Source organism: Equus caballus, chromosome 18 (genome assembly GCF_041296265.1).
Source record: "Equus caballus isolate H_3958 breed thoroughbred chromosome 18, TB-T2T, whole genome shotgun sequence".
In the NCBI taxonomy this organism is placed as follows: Eukaryota; Metazoa; Chordata; class Mammalia; order Perissodactyla; family Equidae; genus Equus; species Equus caballus.
The window spans coordinates 40,888,866-40,903,830 of record NC_091701.1 but is presented as its reverse complement, the minus strand read 5'-3'; the positions used below and the strand labels follow the sequence as shown (position 1 = coordinate 40,903,830).

At 35.5% G+C, this 14,965-nt stretch overlaps 1 protein-coding gene across 50 annotated transcripts in view; it reads left to right on the top strand.

Moving 5' to 3' along the window:
• The window catches only part of BAZ2B (bromodomain adjacent to zinc finger domain 2B), a 296,373-nt gene that overhangs the window by 184,395 nt on the left and 97,013 nt on the right, over positions 1-14,965 (top strand). For 26 of the 50 annotated variants that reach the window (XR_011428236.1, XR_011428235.1, XM_070241103.1 and 23 more), the window contains 4 exons: positions 5,961-6,161; positions 6,473-6,868; positions 11,612-12,218; positions 13,872-14,165. Coding sequence is in view for 48 of the 50 variants with exons in the window: in XM_070241103.1 (XP_070097204.1) it covers positions 5,961-6,161; positions 6,473-6,868; positions 11,612-12,218; positions 13,872-14,165 (1,498 nt within the window). In the remaining 2 variants the exon portion in view is untranslated. The remainder of the gene's footprint in view (positions 1-5,960; positions 6,162-6,472; positions 6,869-11,611; positions 12,219-13,871; positions 14,166-14,965) is intronic. The other 24 variants (XM_070241125.1, XM_070241120.1, XM_070241116.1 and 21 more) reach the window with 1 other exon arrangement.

The following is a 14,965-nucleotide window of genomic DNA, read 5'->3' as shown; positions in this document are numbered from 1 at the left end:
ATAGTAATACTGTGTACCCATTATTCAGTTTCAACAGTTATCACCTCATGACCAATTTTATTTCGTTATATCCCCAACTGTACAGGTTATCAATTTAATGCCTCAGCTCTAAATTCACCCTTTTCTCCTTTGCCAGTTGGCACAGTATTAGACCTTGTAAATAGAGGATCCTAGAGAAACACTGGAAGAGGAAGGGGCTTCTGTTCCTGGTTCTAGTGTTTTCTTTTTGCTCTTATACTGTAGCTGCCAGTGGGTGGCATCCTTGCCAGCTGGCACCTTCTCTGCCGGTTGTGTTCAGGAGACGCAGTAGTGCACATTGTCTGGTGAGTTTCACTGGCATCCCAGCAGACAGCTTATTAGTTTTGCTGGGACGCCAGTGGGTAGCTTTCTACCTAATTTCACTGGCATCGCAGTAGCAGGTTCCCAGCAAGTTTTTCTGGCACTCCAGCAGGCAGTATTTCTGGTGTGCCGGCTTTGACCTGATACCTCAGTGAGCTTCTCTGCCATCCAGTGGGCAATAGCCACATCCTCTCCAGCAAAGTCTGAAGCTCAGCCTTGGAGGAGAGTGGCCCTCTTCCAAGTTTATCTTTATTTTAGTATTCTACCTCAGCCCTACAGTAAGTGGCTGTTCTCTACATCTGCTATTCCAGTATGCTTTAGAGATCTCTTTATCCCTCTAAGTAGTTCATATTCTGTTACTAGTTAATAATTCTTTTTTCTTTTTTTAACAACTGTTGCCAATCTTTTTTTTCTCCCTTCTTTTTCTCCCCAAAGCCCCACAGTACATAGTTGTATATTCTAGTTGCGAGTGCCTCTGGTTGTGCTATGTGGGGCGCCGCCTCAGCGTGGCCTGATGAGCGGTGCCTTGTCCATGCCCAGGATCCGAACCAGGGAAATCCTGGGCTGCTGAAGCAGAGCATACGAACTTAACCACTTGGCCACGGGGCTGGCCCCAGTTAGTAATTCTTTGTGATAAAATTTCCCTGTTCAAATTGCTAATGTGGTTTCTGCATCCTGACAGGACCTTGTCTGCTCTAGAAGTGGTATCAGGAGTACAGTGGATGTGCAGGTCACAAGTGGTAAATTCATTCCAGTGTTCTGGTCTCTCTGAGCCTTTGGATTGCCTCTTCCACATCATGCCAGGGAAGCTGTGACATTTCAGGTTTATCAAATGTAGGCCACCACTGAGTCCAAGTTTCTTTCATCCAACCAAGTAAGCTGAGATACCTCCAGCTACATGAACTAACACATTACATCCAGAATTTCTAGTAGGTGCATTGTATCAGTGTATTTGGTCTGCTCTCATTTGTGATTTCTTCTTGAGTGAGAGGTCTTGGTTTATTCTGAGTTACAGCCTTAGCATCAAGTGCAAACATTTTGAAAACAAAGATAATACCTAGAGCAGTATTTACTCGTCTACATTTTATAAAAAACACTTTCAGGGCTTGGTTTTCTGGGGGAAGAGAGTCAAAAGTTTGTGATCCTGTACACATCACTTTCTCCACCATCTCAGCTGTAATATCAAGGGGACTGGGAAGCTTCTGACAGCATAGCAAGAAGAGCAAGATATGAGGAGGCACTGACTGTGAAAAGCATTGATCTGAACTTTAAATCTGAACAATGCGCCTCCCAGGCTTCAATTTTTAATCCTAGGGTTTTAGTCCTTTTTTAATGATAAAATTTATTTTATCAAATTTTGCTTTGTCCTTTTTCAAGACACCATCAAGCTCCATATAATTTCCAGGATTGGCTGAACAAATAAAGATTTCTTTCCTTTTGCCCAGCATATTTCATAGAAATGCCTCCTCTAGATCTTTCGGTTCCCTTCTTAACAGAAGTTAAATGTTTTCCAGAATACAGTACTTATGAGGATCTAGAGGTAGGTCGTCTGGCGAAGCCCAGAAGCCAATGGCACCCATCACAAACTCAACAGGATGTGCTCAGGCCCCAAGACAAGCATTTCCTGTCCTCTTCAAGCCACCCCACTGAGCACTGGAGCCAATGTGATAAAAGACCCTTGGTTATTACTTTCCAGGGGACACAAGTTTCAGAGTCATACCCTCTACCTGTTGCTCCTCAAATGTTCTTCCCTCTTCTCCTTTATGATTTGTTTCAAAGGCATTCCCATTAGTGGGAGCTCCATAGGCCTATCCCTGTGCTGCTGCCAGCTTCTCTGCATGCCAGCCGCTGACTGAAGTACCACTCATTCCTTACTGCCATAGTATTTTGAAGCAAATCCCAGACATCAGATCACTGGATATATTTCTGTATGTATTCCTAAAAGTTAAACATCCATGTTTTTAAACCTTAGGCTATCCTACTTCTTAGAAGTATCCTTCTCTTTAGAAGTAGTGCTAAAACTAAGTAAAATCTAAACTCTTCAGTGACTCCACAATGCACAAGGCATTGAGCAAGACTTTGGAGGCATGGTTATGAAACAGACCCTGTCCTTACTTCTAATAAGGAATCTACATGGACATTCCTAAGCTAAATCAGTACTGTTGAAGTAAAACGTATTTCCAGTAGCAAAAAAACTTACAGAGGCACCTCGTTAATGACACGAAGAGATGGATTCTGAGGTACCATAGTGCTGTCTATAGACATCTACGTAGAAATAACTCTAGAGAGAGATTGGCTCTCACACTAGAACTTAAGATTTCAGAAGAAGAGCACCTTTGTGATAATTCATGGTCTGGCATGAATTTGTGGTAGTAGGTTGTTCAAGTAAAATGGAGGTGAAGGGCATTGGAACTGAAGAAGAAAATCCTATACTTTTTACCCAGTATTTTTCAGTTTTAAAATAGCTTTTTGAAAATTGCCTTATCAGCACTTTTCATAGGTAGTTTGAAAAAATGTTCTTCGGCTAATTTTGATAATCTCTCCTAGGGGGCAGGGTTACTTATTTCAGTGATGCTCGTTGAAAATCATTGATTAAGCCCAATTCCCTCATACAGGCTGCATGTGTGTTTAGAATAAATATGTATATTTTAAATTAAACAAAGTAAGTCACAGACTAAAACACACAAACAGCCTATTGAGAAAAAAAATGAGACAATTGAAGTTGAACAAAGATCTGCTCCTGCTGCCATACTAGTTGTTGTTACCATGGCAGCCAAAACAGTCTTTTTAAAAAATATCATACGTTATCACTCCCTCCAGTAGTTTCCTATCCCACTCAGATTACAGGCCTTGCCATGGCCTGCAAGACCCCGTCTCCTCTGACCCCTGCCAGTCCCGCCACCTTCTTTCCTAGGGCTCTCTCCCTCATTCCCCGCTGCAGCTGGACTAGCTCACGTCTCTGTTCTTTGAACAGGTCACACTCGTTTCCAGCTCATGGCTCTTGCCTTTGCTATTTCCCTGTCTTGAAAGGCTCTTCTCTTATCCTTATGTGACTGGCTCTAGCTCTCCATTTTTACCTCAGCTCAGAAAGTTCTTAGCTGGTAACTGCATCTAAGCCTTCACCCCACCCCACCCCCAGCACACACTATCTATCCAATTACCCTGTTTTAGTCATGGTATTTATCACTAAACATTTATCTTGTTTGTTGATTTTCTTCTCTCTGTTCCCTCCAGGGCAGACTTGCCGTTGGTTTGTTACACCCTTGTATCCCCAGAGACTAGAGCAACTATGCCTGGTACATAATAGCCTTGAACATGTATTTGTTTTGCTATTGAAAGAAATAAGCATACAGTGTAATGAAAGTTCATGGACAGGGTTCTGAAAAACTTTCCCAGATTGAATGGGGAAGCATTAATAAGCTCCTCTTTGATCATTTTTTGATGAACCTAAGAAGGCTCATTTTTAAAATGTTTAAATGACAGAAAAGAGACATACCACCAAATCATGTGTGAACACAAAAGAACTATACACACACACACACACACACACTAATAGGGACTAAAGAGATGAAATTGGTGATGTTGAAACTCATTTTTCTCTTTTTCTCTAATATCTGGACTTGTCTACTCATGTCTACCTTTTTTTTTTGTAATGGGAACTAAATTTGTTACCTTATAAAAGCACGGACTCTGCACACTGTTGGAGTATGCTCAGCAAAGACCACCTGCATTGGAATCACACAAAGTGCTGGTTAATGCAGATTCCTGTGCCCGGTTGGAGTTGAGACCCAGGAATCTGGTGGTGGTTCTTTTCTGTGAGCGAACATTATGCACCCTAAAGCTTTAGAGCCTGTAGGCCCCATTTCTCATGTCATCTTTAAATGAAAAACTACACAGATTGTTTGGGCATTGAAATAGGAGTTTATTTTTCTCTGCTAAGTCACTGTACTTCCCGCATTTCTTTCCTTTCCTAGCCCCTTCCTATCACAACAAGTGATAACTTCAGTTTAGATGCCTTATGATTTTCATACTCTTGCTATACTGTACATGCCTAGAAACCCACAACAGATTTTAGTTGCAAAGAAGGAGCTGCTTCTCTGCCCAGTAATTAGTAGGCTTAATATTACTATAGTTTCGCTTTGATCTCTGCTCTGGGCTGGTTCCTCCTGTGAGTCACACACTATTGCAGTTCAGTTCCTCATCACTCTGCTTTACTGTGAGGGAAGGAGATTGCTCAGGGAATGACGGTAACTATGAGTTGGCTTATCGAAGGGTGTGTCTCTGGAGGAAGCATTACAGTTGCTGGTTTGGAGCAGTTAACACAGACTACCACTGCAAGCAGAATATAGCAGCAGAAGTGACTCTCCTCACTCATATGCATTTTATTTTGATTTAAATTGAATTTCAGAAGGCAGAAAGGAAAGGGTATAGTTTCACAGTCTGTAACTATGGCTTCGACTTGGCTTCCTGTTGTAGAGATGTATTGTTGTCTTTCGTTCCCCAAACCCAGTAGTCATGACAGGCTGCATTTCCATTAAGACCATAACTTTTGTAATTCATTGTTTTTTAAATTTATTGCTGCTGCTTCTGCATTTTGTTCTTTTTCAGCAAATGCTATTGAAATATTCCTAAGTAATTTTGGGTCGTCCTCAATCTTGTTGCTCTATCGTCTCTACATTTCTCCTTTTCAGTCCTGCTATTGGCAGAGCTTTAACCTTTCCATTGTTACATAGTTATTTACTTTTAATTCATCTCATGATTTTTCTTCCTTTTATCCTCTACTGTTGCCTGTTCTCTAAACACAAAACTTCCTTTTATAAGACCTTTCTACCAGCTTTGGATTTTGTTTTTTCCTATAGCATCTTAAATGTTCCAGAAATTAATCTGTCTCTGTTTATCATATTTTTCTTTTTTGTTGTGAAATATAAAAAATTAAATTAATTGACCTAACTGAAGCAGCCCCCTAAGTCTTTTGCTACCTATTTTATCTTCTCTACAGCGCCTATTACTGTATGAAATTATTTGCTTTTATATTAATCATCTGTCTACTCTACCACTCCCACCACAACCACTAGAATGTAAGTTTCTTGAAGCAAAGTCTCTATCTTAGACATCATTGTAGTCCAGCACCTAGGGAGGTGTTTTTGGCGTGTTATATGTAAATATTTGACTACTGACTTTCTATCTGCATAAAGAAAGACTAAAGCTAATATATAGAAGCTAATATATAATATATATATAATATAATAATATATAATATATATATAAAGCTAATATAGAACTTCAATGTATGTAACCCTTATCTTAATTGGAGTTATTCTTTTGTAAATTGCTCTTTTTAATGTGTTGTATGTTTTGAAGCATGGCAGTCACGTGAGCAGATCTACATATATCCAGTACTCTGTGCATGACAGAGCTTGTGCTTTTTATTGAGAATTTCTGTCAGAGGAGTCAGTTTGACCAGTTTGTTGGATAATTACCCTTACATGTGACTTTTCCTTTTTCCCAAAATGACATTTTGAGATTAAAAATATAATTTGAAAATTAAAAGACCATACCTCTTACTGAAACTTGAGTTTTTCCAAAAATAAAGTCATGCTAAAAATCTTGTCTTTAATCAGAAACCAAGGAAGAAAGCTATGGAAAGTTCTAGCAACAGTGATAGTGATTCAGGCACATCCTCAGACACCTCAAGTGAAGGCATTAGTAGCAGTGATTCAGATGATCTAGAGGAAGATGAAGAAGAAGATCAAAGTATTGAAGAAAGCGAAGATGATGATTCTGATTCAGAGAGCGAAGCACAACATAAAAGTAACAACCAGGTATTAATAGTTTTGTTGGTAGTATCTACATATTATTCATATTTAGGAATTAATTGGTTTATCTTGACTCTCAAAAGTCTATAAAGTTTAAAGTTAATCATTGCCTTTAGTTCTTCCTTTTGCATAAGAAAGAATAGGAGATGGAGAAACATTTTTAAAGGGATATTTGGTGTATTTTTAGCAATCTTTATATATCTATCGTAAGTCATAGGAACACTTTTTAAAGTGTCCCTTTTTTCTCCAAGTTTTGCTGCTTGATGTTCTTTGTTTTAATAGCTGTTAAGAAGTTGCCTTTTAATTTTTATTTGCAGGTGCTATTACATGGTATTTCAGACCCAAAAGTAGATGGACAGAAAGCAACTGAAAAAGCCCAGGAAAAAAGAATACACCAGCCATTACCTCTTGTGTCTGAATCCCAGACTCACTCGTCATTCCAATCCCAGCAGAAGCAGCCTCAGGTTTTGTCACAGCAGCTTCCATTTATTTTCCAAAGCTCTCAGGCAAAGGAGGAATCTGTGAACAAACACACAAGTGTAATACAGTCTACGGGATTGGTGTCCAATGTGAAACCTTTGTCTTTGGTAAATCAAGCCAAAAAGGAAACCTATATGAAACTCATAGTTCCTTCTCCTGAAGTACTTAAAGCAGGGAATAAAAATACCTCTGAAGAATCTAGTCCTTTGACCAGTGAATTGCGATCCAAACGGGTGAGTTAAAAATTTTTTATAGAAGAATTTTATCATTAGAAAAATGCTTTTATATAGTCTTGTAATATACAAGTTTAAATTAAATTTTACTGTTATTTTTATACTTTCTTAGTCACCAGGAATAGAATATGCACATCAGAAAACTAAATTTCTCTGATTTTATGTTTACATATACATCTGTTTAATATATTTTTGGCAACATAATCATGTCATTTTCTCCCCAGATTTAATGATTTAGCATTAAGAGGAGAAATGTGTTTGAATAAAACATACTTCCCAATTACTTTTATTTAAAATCAATGTCCTTTTTTTGTAATATCAATATATATTTTTTAAAGAAATGAATTCTTTAGTAATTTACCTCTTTAGTCATATGATTTATCAATTTTAAGTGTAAAAATCCTTTATAAAGAATCATTTTCTTTTGCCATTCCTAGTGAATTATATGAAATACAAAATATTTTGAGTAACTTTTACTTATATACAAACACCAGAATCACTCATCAGAGAATTTTTTTCATCTTTATTTTTTTGCTGTTGATTTTATATTACTGCATAGTGTACATCCATATGTCCAGGAGAATTCTAGTAATTAAATGACCAGTGCTTTTTATTCTAGAACCAGCCCAGAGTGGAGAAAAAATATTATGTTTGAACACAGTATCCTGTCCTTTGGTTACAAAAATTATCATTGGGCATCGTAATCATTAGATAGCACTTGTAGGGCACTTACTGCTTGCCAGCCATTGTTTTAAGTGCCGAACATGCATTTACTCATTGGATTCTAACATCTATAAGTACTACTAATATTATTATGCCCATTTATGGATGATTAAATTGAGATTCATAGAATTTAACTCTCCCAAGATCACATTGCTAGTTAGTGATGGAGCTAGAATTCAAACCTGGGCAGTGTGGTACTAGAGTCCTTGTTCTTAACCACTGTGATATGCTGCCTTTCTTTCTCAAAAAAGTTGCGATGTTCTTGTCCATTGACTCTTATTTTACTGTCAAGAATTTAAGATCAGGGCCAAAGAAAAATGACGTGAATAAATAAGGCTTTTTTGATAATCTAAATGAGTAGTTCTCAAGCCTACGTATACATTAGAATCACCTGGGAAACTTTAAAAAAGAGATACCACCTCCAAACAATTGAATCAGGATCTCTTGTGTTGAGATTAAGGTATTATATGTCTAAAAAGCTCCCAGGTGATTCAAATGTGCAGCCAGATTGAGAACTAATCTAAATGAAATAACCAATGGTAATATCATCATAATATCATGCATATGATAACTTGCAATGCACTGATCAATCATAAGAAATTATCGCTGGCATCACATTATTGATTTTCCACGAATAAATTAAGAAAATGAAAAATTACATTATTTGGGGGCCTGCCTGGTGGTGCAGTGGCTAAATTTGCACATTTTGCTTCGGTGGCCCAGGGTTCCCTGGTTCGGATCCCGGGTGTGGACATGGCACCACTTGGCAAGCCATGCTGTGGCAGGCGTCCCACATATAAAGTAGGGCAAGATGGGCACAGATGTTAGCTCAGGGCCAATCTACCTCAGCAAAAAGAGGAGGATTGGTGGCAGATGTTAGCTCAGGGCTAATCTTCCTCAAAATAAATAAATAAATAAATAAATAAATAAATAATTTTTAAAAAATTACATTATTTGGGTTATTTTAATTTTTCATTAATGTATATTCCACTTTAAGATTAATGAATTTACAGAGCCACATCAAGTTATTTGCATAATGAAAGGCTTCTTAGTTAAAGAGTTTTATATGGCTTCCTATTAGAAAGTCATTTATTAAACATTTGCTTAATAAATTTAACCAAGGTAGGCTTTTTACACAAATGGTCTTATCTAATCCTTACAAAATTGTATGAGGTCTAGAACTAATGCTCCGAGAGGTTAAATCACTTGTGAACATCATATAACAAGTTTAGAGCAGAAGGATTTCAAACCAAGGTCATATAGATTTCAAAGCCCATGATTAAGATGAAATAATCCGGTGTTTCTGAAATAATAATGGTAGTTAATGGGAGAAATTTTATGTGTAGACCTTCACATTAGGCTCAACTCTAAATGACTTTATCTACTTTTTATTGGTACCTAGTATTGAGTTAAAGAGTATTTTATGAATAACTTCTCTTACATCAGCTCTCTTTTTTTATATGACAGTCTAACATGTAGAATTTTGCTTTATTTCTTATGACAGTCTCAGTCACTTCATGCTACCTGCTATCTGTCTACCTCCCTCACTATTCTATGATTTTCTTGAGTATTATTTAATCATTGGATCCTTCCATACCTTATACTGTAGACATTTAATTCAAATCAATATACCTTAATTGGATATATAGACCAGGAGTGAATTTTCTTTAACAAGTTTTGCCTAGAGGATTTTTTGTGTGTGTGTGTGGTCTTCAGAGACTCAGATAGCGGCTGGGGGAGCAAGAGCTTGGAGGTAGGACAGAGCTTCAGCCCTGTCTCTTCCCCTCCGCCTGTCAGCCAAGTGGATATCTTAAAGCAGCAAGAGACCCGCTACTATGCAGGTCTCCATTTTCTCCCCTCGTACTTCATGTCTACCACCCCCAATATCTAAAAGGATAACATGTTTGCTTACTAAAAGAGTAACTGATACTATTCTTGGGATAAACTGTAATGATACTTGGTTATTTTTGAAAACCTTCAGGTATCAATATATGGGAAGTGATTCTTCAGAGTTATAGAGTGATGAGCAATTTCAGATTTTAAAATATAAAACTAGAGAGAAAGTTTTTGTTTTCATGGCTGTTTTGATCATAGATGCATTTAGAAGGAAAACTTACTACCTATAAAGAAAGAGTACAAAATTATTATGTGACATAATTTCGTACTAAGAAATGAAAATACACTAATTTTTCTGCTTAAAATTTAAATCAGCATATATTAAGTAAGAAGTATAAGTACATTTTATATATACTTATACAGTATATAATATGTAATATTTATCATAGATAAATCATAATTAAATGATAAATTAATTAAAATTAAAATAAAAATTAAAATCATCATTTATCAAGTAAAATTAAGTATATTAAAGTATTTTATGTAGAATTTTGCTATAAAATTATTTTTAAAAGGTATATGCAATTATTTAGCATAATTTCCATATTTTATTCACTGAATACGTACTAATTAAGCACTTTCTTTTTGTGAGGCATTGCCTTAGGTACAAATGTTATATGACGGTCTTTCTTTACAAAGGCTGATTTTACCTTAATTTTCTAAACTAATACCGTGAAGATGTTAAATAAGATTAAGAAGTTTATATAGGAATTGCTTACTGCTTTTTAGTACTGGTGCTTTAAAATATATAGTGTCATTCTATATGGCATTCCATCTGCCTTTGTAATTGTGAAATACCTACCACGAATCTTTGCTGACTTGAGTGCTAAGAGCCTGGATCTGATGCTCACAGTACTGATGATTTTAATTTTAAGGCAACCATTTTCGTTAATGAATTTTACCTTCCGAAATTCAACTCTATTTCTCTTATTTTAATCATTCTACATCAGTTTATTTTTATATATTATTTTAATTACACAAATTTAATAAAATTCATATGATTTTATTCTTTTCAATAAGATTCTGATAGCCAAGTAATTTTTTGTTTCTTATTTGCAGATGTAAATTTTATGGCTTAATGGTTTACAAATAAATTTTTCCCAAGAAAAGTATAATTTTTCTAAACTGTTTTATTATCCTCTTTCCAGTGCTGATGTGCTGAAGGCACTCTAAAGCAGACTCACAGAATGTTGAGCCGCATTCCCCCCAGCTTCGTAGCACGTATACCACAAATAGTACAGGGTAGAAGAGAAGGAGGTAAAGGGGCTCGAAGAATGGAAGCAGTGAGTGCTTCTAGTTGGGACAAACATGCAGAGCTTCTGGGTTTGGATTTTGAAGAATGAACAGGATTTTAGCAACTTGAAATTTATAAGAGAAGGACGTTTCACGCAGAGAAAATGGTTATAACAAGATGTGGAGGTGGTGTAAGTGTGATATGCACGGGGCATGGCAAATAGTCCAGTTTGACTAGAAACTTATGTTAGTGTCCACTTGAAAAGTCATTTGAATATCAAAATGAAAGTATTTAGACTTTATGAAGTTGGCAGTTATGGAGGAAGCACTAAAGCTTTTGACCAGAGGTAATAATAAAATGAGGCTTATATGAAGATAAAATTGGCATTGGCGTCTAGCATATATTGGGACTTGAGTGGGAAGAAATGATAGTATGGCTTAAATTTGAGCAATACTTCCACAAAAGAATTCAAAAGACACAGTAATATGGCTGACTTGGAAAAAGAAAAGTAAAGGATGTTTTTAGGTTTTCAAGTTTGGATTATTGAGAAAATGGGAGCAATAGTAATGAGAGGGAGACAGTCAGGAAAAATATATATTTTGAAAAACAAAGACTAATTGAATTTTAAACCTCTAGCCAAGGTTCAGCAACCAACTAGTCATCACTTACCACTACTTTTATAGCACTTGTATATTTGATTTAAATTTGTATATGAGCAGCTGTTGTCAGATAATGAAGGCAAATAAAAGTCATCTTTACGTATTTATTTTAAATTTTTGTTTCTTTGTGGTAACATTGGTTTATAACATTATATAAATTTCAGGTGTACATGAAAGTAATCTTTGTTCTCATAGTACATCATTGTATGTTTTTAACTTATGTTTCAACAGGAACAATACAAACAGACATTCCCAGCACTGTTAAAGAAACAGGAGTCCTCTAAGAGCCTGAAGAAGGTTATTGCAGCTTTGTCAAATCCAAAAGCAACCTCTAGTTCACCAGCACATCCAAAACAAACATTAGAAAACAACCACCCTAATCCATTCTTGACAAATGCACTTTTAGGTAATCATCAACCAAATGGAGTTATTCAAAGTGTCATTCAAGAAGCTCCTCTAGCACTTACTACCAAAACTAAAATGCAGAGTAAGATTAATGAAAACATTGCTACTGCATCCAGCACCCCTTTTTCCTCACCTGTAAATTTGAGTACAAGTGGGAGAAGAACCCCTGGCAATCAGACAACTGTAATGCCCTCTGCGTCTCCCATACTGCATAGTCAAGGGAAGGAAAAAGCAGTTAGCAATAATGTAAACACAGTAAAAACACAGCAACACTCTCATCTTCCAAAATCTTTAGTGGAACAGTTTAGAGGAACAGATTCAGACATTCCCAGTAGTAAAGATTCTGAAGATTCAAATGAGGATGAAGAGGAAGAGGATGAGGAAGAAGATGAGGAAGATGATGAAGATGATGAATCTGATGATAGCCAATCAGGTTATTTTCTATTTTAAAATTTAAATTATTTCTCTAAATGCTATGTGAACCAAAACACTTCAAAGAGGTTCTTAATTCACAGACTTATAATCATTGTTATTCACTGTGTTTCACACAACGATGTGCCTTTCTCTAATGAACTAGTAAAGTGTAGGAGTAAATGGAGTTGGAAATCCTAAACTAAATTCTCAGCTTTGTTAATTCACTTAACATTAAACAAATAATAACTTTAAAGTGAATATAAATGATGCATGAATTAAGAAATAATTTCACAAACTTGCTTAATTGTCATTTAGAACCATTTCATTCAGGGCCACTCATTCATCCTTTTTTTCATCTTTTCTGCTGCTTGTTAAAATGTGTCACTAGATACCTTGAACAAAGGTCAAATTGTAGTCACAGTCATTCAGAAGGTCCCAAAAACCTAAATCCCTGTGAATGTTCTTTAACAACACAGAATTTATTTAATAACATAATAGAGTACTCTCTGAGTTTATTTAGGTTCACTTTCTACTTTGGGGTTTTTTTTTTAACTTCTTTTTGTTTTTATTCCCCTAAACTCTCCTTGTTCCACAGAAGACTGAAAACATAAAATATAAGATTGCTTAGATTTTAAATACAAAGCTGAAATACATATTATAAAAGTTTTTGGATTTGTTACCAGTCAGCCACAAATCCAATTGTAAATTTCTAACCACCAATATGAATAAGAAAATAAAGTCAATTACACAATTTAAAGTATCTATAAGGTAAACACAACCTACTTTCTCAGGGTAAGAACAACTTTTCTTGGTAATATTTTTTCCTGGGGTTCCCATAAATACAACTTTGCATGATAAATAATGCATATCAATGTTAATAACTTTCAGAGACAAATTTTTATAATGAACATCAATGTGGGTAGATAGTACTACACAAAACACTATTCCACAAAAGCTGTTTTCTAGGATCCGTTAAGATACAGTCCGAGTATCAGTCCTGTGTTTATCAAATTTTATCTAGAAATAGACATTACACATCTGTAGAAATGGATGCATGTATAGGGCTACAGTGCTAGAACAAACTTAAGTTATTAAATCTTTAAATTATCCCACACAATTATTTCTGTAATCCTGGTCTTTTATGAAGACTGAGAAACCTGATGAAGTCTTGCACCTAAATTGAATTAACTACAGCCAAAAAAGGCAAGAGTCTCCCCCAGAAAATCATTCTATTGTACTTCAAAGTCCAGATGAAAGAATAAAGGAAGTTCCAGGCTTCTCTTTCTCATCCTGAACCTAGTAAGCTTCTTAAGTGATTGGAGTCTATTAATTTAAATAATCAGTTCTATTCTCTCTATTCTGTAGTTTCTCCAATAAATTAAAAGCGATTTTGAAGCCACTAAGCAGAACTCTTGTGAATAGTGTCATGTGAGAAGAACTGTTAAAGTGTTGAGTAAAACAGATAACTTTTCATGAAGAATTTTGAGGATTTATAGCCCTCATACTCTGTACTCAAATCAAGATTGTATTTTTAAATTTACTCTTCAGGAAAGTTGCTCATTTGAGTTCTCAATCACAGATGCTGATTCCTGAACTATTCCATTTAGATACAAACTGCAAACTGTTGGTAATTATTTAGTTATAATATACAAATGCTTCTTTTACTTCCCAGAATCAGATAGTAATTCAGAATCAGATACAGAAGGATCAGAAGAAGATGATGATGATGATAAAGACCAAGATGAATCAGATAGTGATACTGAAGGAGAGAAAACTTCAATGAAAGTGAATAAAACAACTTCCTCTGTCAAAAGCCCTTCCATCAGTCTCACAGCTCACTCAACACCTCGTAACCTCCACATAGCACAAGCCCCAGGCTCTGCTCCTGCTGCCTTATGTTCTGAATCCCAGTCACCTGCTTTTCTTGGCACACCTTCTTCCACACTTACTTCAAGTCCAAACTCTGGTACCTACACTTTATTTTTATTATTGTACAATAGAAGTCAAACCATAGCAAGAATTCTTATTTATACTGGGTTCCAGGGATGATCTCATTAGAATACAGTGTTACAGCTAGATTTTAGGTTGACTAAGAAAGGTCAGCATGTATTCTCAAAGGGTATCACCCATTACCATTTTTATTCTCTGTGCTTCCAATTTAAGAACCTGATTGATAACAGCTCTTGATTTTGTGTACTTTCCTGCTTTTGTGTTCAGTTTATGCTTCTAGAATTTAGAATTTGATTGACAGAGTTTTTTGTATTTTATAAAATTGAGCTCACTTGGTTACTTAAAATACAGTTGCATATCTGCCCAACATTTAGCCAATGTCATTTGTGTTAGTGAGTAGCATTATTATTCCATTAACATATTTGACCTTTTATAAACTTCTAGAGGTCTTCATTAAAAGTTTTTACATTAATATTCCAAAACTACTCTCTATTCTCATTTCAGTAGCTAAGAAAATAAAGAGGTATACAGTAAAATATTACGTTGTTTTACTTATTTTACTCTTTTCTTGGAAATTTCTAGTTTTGCTTTCATTTGCCACAAACTAGTATGATATCCTACTAATTTAAGGTGCATGTATTTGTGAAACTTGGTCATTGTCTATGAAAAATTTTACATAAATCATAACCCTATTCTTTAGTACTTTAGATTAATTAAAAGACAGAGTAGTATTTTTGACTTTGGATTTATATGAACATAGAAGTTATATTATTTTTAAATGTGTGAGCCACCTGTTGAAATTTTTCAGCATCTTAA